A 5,160-nucleotide genomic window follows, 5' to 3' on the forward strand; every position below is an offset into this window, starting at 1 on the left:
AAGTGCTGGAGAACAAGCAGGCAGTTCTCGGAACCTGAGAAGCTGGAGAAGTACCAAGGGCTGAAGGAGAAGATCGAGAGAATGTGGGGCATGAAGGCAACAGTGATCCCAGTAGTGATTGGGACACTAGGGGCAGTAACACCCAAGCTGAGTAGATGGATCCGAAAGATACAAGGAACCACATCAGAGATCTCTGTCCAGAAGAGCGCAGTCCTAGGAACAGCTAAGATCCTGCGCAGAACCCTCAGACTCCCAGGCCTTTGGTAGAGGACCCGAGTCTGAAGGAAGGAGGCACCGCCCAGAAGGAAGGGCGAGGAAGAGATTTATATACATATATACACACACATATATATACCCTATATACTGTATATACAGTATATATATATATATATATATATATATACACACACACACAGAAAGAGAGAGAGATGCATGACATACAGTATGGGTACAGTATGTTACAGTATGTTTGAGAAATACCCTCAGTGGATGTGAACATGGTAGCATTCAACAGAGCTCTCTCAAACCGTCTGCGCCTCCTCGCCGACAGGCTCATCATCTCATCCCAGTCCTCTGATTCGCTGTGCCTAATAGGCTCTGTTTTTCCGGAACTGACAAGGGCACTGCTGTCTGGGTTGCTGGTAATGGCCTGATGGTAGGGGCAACAACGACGGTGGTAATGGTGATGGTGGCGATGCCTCTTCTTATGGTGAAGTTGCAGTTGGTTACTGTTGCGATAGTGGCAGTCAGCCCGGCAGTTTATCTGGAAGACGATGGCACTGAGTGTGACAAGAAGGCCAACACAGACGCCACCAAGAAACACCAAGGCTGTCCTCTCTGGCTGGTCTAAAAGAAAAGCAGCATGAGGGAAACAAATTCAAATGTTTTACATAGAAGAGCTTGAGGACTCACCTTCAATAAAGGTATAAGTTGCCAGTATGTTGCTAAGCAATGCCATTTCATTCGCCTCCATATTTCGGCTTCCCGTTGCAGCGGTGCTCATGTTAAGCAGTTTATTGTGCCCTTCTGTGGTCGACAAAGCTCTAGCATATCTCACTACTCCACTAAATTGTAGGTTTGGCTGATGGAGGCTGAGAAAGAAAGAAATGAAATTTTTTTAATTAAATTTATTTTTAATTACATTTTATTCAAATGAAATTATGAATGTGTGCGCTGAAAGGATACAGCAGCAACTACAAATATAACAGCCCAATAAAAAATGCACAGCCTCATAGCTTTTACATATAATTAAAATCATAATATTGCATTAACTTAAAACAAAATACAGGTCCCAGACCATACATTACAGTTAGGAAGTTTTGATCTGTGATGTTTGAAGGAACAAATCACACTAAAAATAACAGTTATAATAACTTAAACCGCATTGCTGATAGGTTTATCATCAATAAAACATGTCCTGAATGCAGACAAGAACACTTCTTAATACAGAGATAATTTTTACGACATTCACATTCTTCTTAACATAAACAATCCTGAGGTGCTAGCCTGCAGGGTTCTAGCCTGCAGGGTTCAGACGCCATTTACATAATTCACACACGTCAGACACAAACACAGACTTGGACGGCATAACGTTTTTTTTAAAGGTTTTAATGTGCCATCAAGGAGGTTACAGTAAGATGGTAGCTCCCCTGACCACTCTGACGTCAACGCTCAAGCCATTCTGCTGAGCCCCTGAAACCGGTGATCTTCTAGTCAAGCATGTTTTTTTTTTGCTTCCATTGACTACCACAGTACCATAGTTTCTTATTGTAGGCCTTAATTCACATCTCAGGTCTGGAAGGCCTTCTGTAATGCATTGGGGGCCACGGTGAGCCTCTCTTCAGGGCACCATCCTCAGTCAAATGGCCAGACTGAAAGGGCCAATCAGTCCTTGGAGGTCCCTGCGCTGTGTCTCGGCTCGTAATCCTGACTCCTGGAGCTCTTTATAGCTGTGGGTGGAGCATGACCACAATTCCCTTGTGTCAGCCTCTACTGGGATGTCCCCTTTCCTGGCCTCCCTGGGGTATCAACCCCCATTTTTCAGGGTGCAGGAAGAGGAAGTGATGTTACCATCAGTTCAGGCCAAACTACGATGTTGTCGAGCTGTTTGGCGTCAGGTTTGGGCTGCCCGTCTCCGTTACACCTACCAATCCCAGAAGCAGGCCAATCGCTGAAGAGCTCCAGCACCTCTGTATCAGCTAGGCCATAGGGTCTGGTTGTCCTCTAAGGACCTTCCCGTCCAGGTGGAATTGACTAAACTTGATCCACAGTTTATCGGTCCATTTGAGGGGGATTGGATTATGAACCTACCTGCCGTGTGCATCAAGTTGCCTTCTTCCCTCAACGTGTGCCCTACATTCCATATGTCTCTGCTGAAGCTGGTTTCAGAGTCAGACCTGGTGCGGCCTTCTGTGCCCCCTCCTCTTCCCCTGTGTGATTGACAGTGGTCCAACTTACACCTTCCGATGGATTTTGGATGTCTGTTGTCAAGGACGTGGTCTACAGTTCCTGGTTGATTAGGAGGGGTCTGGTCCTGAGGAGAGGTCATGGTTTAATAGGCGCCACATCCTGGACAAAGATCTGGTGAGGTACTTTTACCGCGATCACCCCAATAAGCCAGATCGGTCGCCAGGAGGCGACCGTTAAGGGGTACTGTTATGATCCAGTTTTTGGTCTGTGTGTTTGGTTTGTGGTGTTCTGTTGACCCATCTCACGGGCTTGCTGCCTCCACACCTGAGACTAATTAGTGTGATTAGCACACCTTTTAAGCAGCCAACATCTGCTGTCCAGTGTCAGATCATTTTGTCCTTGCCAGCGGTAACCTGAGCATTCCAGACTTCCAGTTCTTGTGATTCTGCACTTTGCTAACTTTACTTTCATCTCTTGCATTTACATCAACATGTCTTCCCTTCCCGACGAGCACCGCACTGTTTCAACTTTGCACTCACCACCATATTCATGAGCAGCACATGCACTTTTTCTCACAGTTGTAAATATCCTGTAAATAAACTGTTTGTTCACTGGAAGCTGCCTTCCCTGTTGTCTTCTTAGGTCCTGCCTTGAATTTTGGCTGTGAGTTGTAATCTATAATCTGATCACATCTAGATTAATGCTACAAAGATGATAAAACAGACACATTAAACATAGATGATAATTGTACATACAGCCAAACTCTGAATTTGATATCAGTGATCTCCAGTTATGATTGACTGTAAAGGATTTTCATTTATATTACACATTCATGTTTACAATTGTCACAATCATGTATTCTAAAATGAAAATATAACATCCCCTTTCCTCACTGTTCATAAACTTGGTGCAAATCCCTGATTTTAAGCTTTGTAAAAAAAAAAAAAAAAAAAAAAGAAGTAGTATTTAAATCTAAAACACACAAGAGGGCGCAGGCGCACCCGGACGGGAACAGGCCATCGTTGGCCGCTACTCTGTATATATTTTAGTTGTTGCTTACAGAGATTATATGCAGGCCAATGTATAATGATAAAACATGTATAATGATACAACAAAATGATGCTCTCAGAGATCAAAATGATCAAATTGTTGAGGTTTTCTGCTGCAGAAACAGAATCTCTGGTACACTGCACACCATTAATGAGAACAGAGATGACACAGGGAGCAAATGTGTGTCACATCTGCCAGCAAAATGCACTGTTTCTTCTAGTGTCGCACGCTCATCTGCACAGACATTGCCCTAGGCCTGCCATTGTGCTGTAAAACTAGCAAAACAGAACAAAATATGGCAGCACATCAGTGCAGAAATTGCAACCGGAAATAACAGAACAACAAATCACAGGCATCCTGATGTGACTCAACACAACAGAACCTCCAGGTGATGCAGAGTGAACCCCGAGTGTCAGGGTTGTTTCATCTCATGTGTCAATGCTGCAAGCTAGATCTGTCTTTTCTAGAACAGTTTCGTTCATCTGAACACTTCCACTTGTATAGCTTTGATAACTGAGAAAACAGCTCATTAGTAATTACAGACAACACATATTGTCAAGCAAAATAAGCCAGTCACAGAGGGTTTTTTTGCTTTGTGAGACGGAGCCAATTTCTGAGCACATACAAGAGCAAGTGAACAAGGATAATAAAGTTCCATTTGTGTCACAACTGGTAAATCTATTTTTAAAAAATCAGTTATGCATATGGATATGACTGTCATATTCTAAACTATTAATTACCCCATGAGTGAAAAACAGTTTTATTTGTAGATTAACATTGCAGACTGCTCCAGAGTAATTTTTTTTTCATACCAACTCGAAAGCACATTAACTGGAAATACAAATTTCTTCTACCATTTCTTCCTGTAAGGTTAATAAATGGGGCTTTACCTATTAACACTTACATTTATTAATGCCATGAAGATTCCATCAGTACTGCGAAGACTTCCACCCCTTCTCCTCTTTCTCACCATTCCTCTCCTGTATTCTATGTTTCTTTTCACTCACTTTTCTGCCTCTCTTTCCCTCTGTTCTGTCCTCTCCTCTGCTGAACCCTATTATCCTCTCATGACTGCACTCCTCTCGCTCTCTCTCTCTCCCCCCGCCCTCCCAGTCCTCTCTTGACTGAAAAACCATAGAAAGCTAGGCCATCAGTCAGAAAATGTTTGTATTTGCTTTGTTAAATGAGACAACCAGCTATTCAGCCAGCCAGCCAGCCAGCCAGCCGGCCTGACAGAAAGACAGACAGGCACATAGATGGACAGTGTCATTATTTGATAGCGGGGTTCCCCTTCAGGCTTGATCATTTTACAGGATCATTTTGAAGCAGTAAACCTCCTCCAGTTAGGAAAGAAGAAATACCACTCTTGCTAAAATCAATAATGATATAAAAGTTTATTTCTATAGCATCTTTTACAGAAGAACTGCAGGCAAAAGTGCATCACATTACTAAACACATTAAATGAGCACAATAAAAAACAATGGTTTGTGTAAACGACAGAACATAAACTTAAAATGCCAAAGTGCAGGGATTAAAAAAGTAATAGTAAAATAAGATAAATTAAAAATACAAATATAAGTGAATAAATAAAATATAGCAGTGATGGAGTAAAATTGCAGACTGCATTAAAAGGTAGATTTGTTTTCAGTTTACTTTGAAATCATTTACTTTCGTAGTCTTGGTTCGTAAGTGTCAAAGGCT

General features: G+C 42.4%; 1 protein-coding gene across 2 annotated transcripts in view; it reads right to left on the reverse strand.

The window, feature by feature from the left end:
* Nucleotides 1–4,506, reverse strand: part of eva1a (eva-1 homolog A (C. elegans)) — an 11,839-nt gene extending 7,333 nt beyond the window's left edge. For both annotated transcript variants that reach the window (XM_057025770.1, XM_057025769.1), the window contains exons 1-3: nucleotides 4,364–4,506; nucleotides 913–1,091; nucleotides 481–846 (exon numbers count right to left, since the gene is read on the reverse strand). In XM_057025770.1, coding sequence (XP_056881750.1) covers nucleotides 481–846; nucleotides 913–1,003 — 457 coding nt within the window. In that variant the 5' untranslated portion in view covers nucleotides 1,004–1,091; nucleotides 4,364–4,506. The remainder of the gene's footprint in view (nucleotides 1–480; nucleotides 847–912; nucleotides 1,092–4,363) is intronic.
* Between the last annotated feature and the right edge of the window lie 654 nt (nucleotides 4,507–5,160).

The sequence above is a fragment of the Takifugu flavidus genome, chromosome 2, assembly GCF_003711565.1.
Source record: "Takifugu flavidus isolate HTHZ2018 chromosome 2, ASM371156v2, whole genome shotgun sequence".
Taxonomy (NCBI): domain Eukaryota; kingdom Metazoa; phylum Chordata; class Actinopteri; order Tetraodontiformes; family Tetraodontidae; genus Takifugu; species Takifugu flavidus.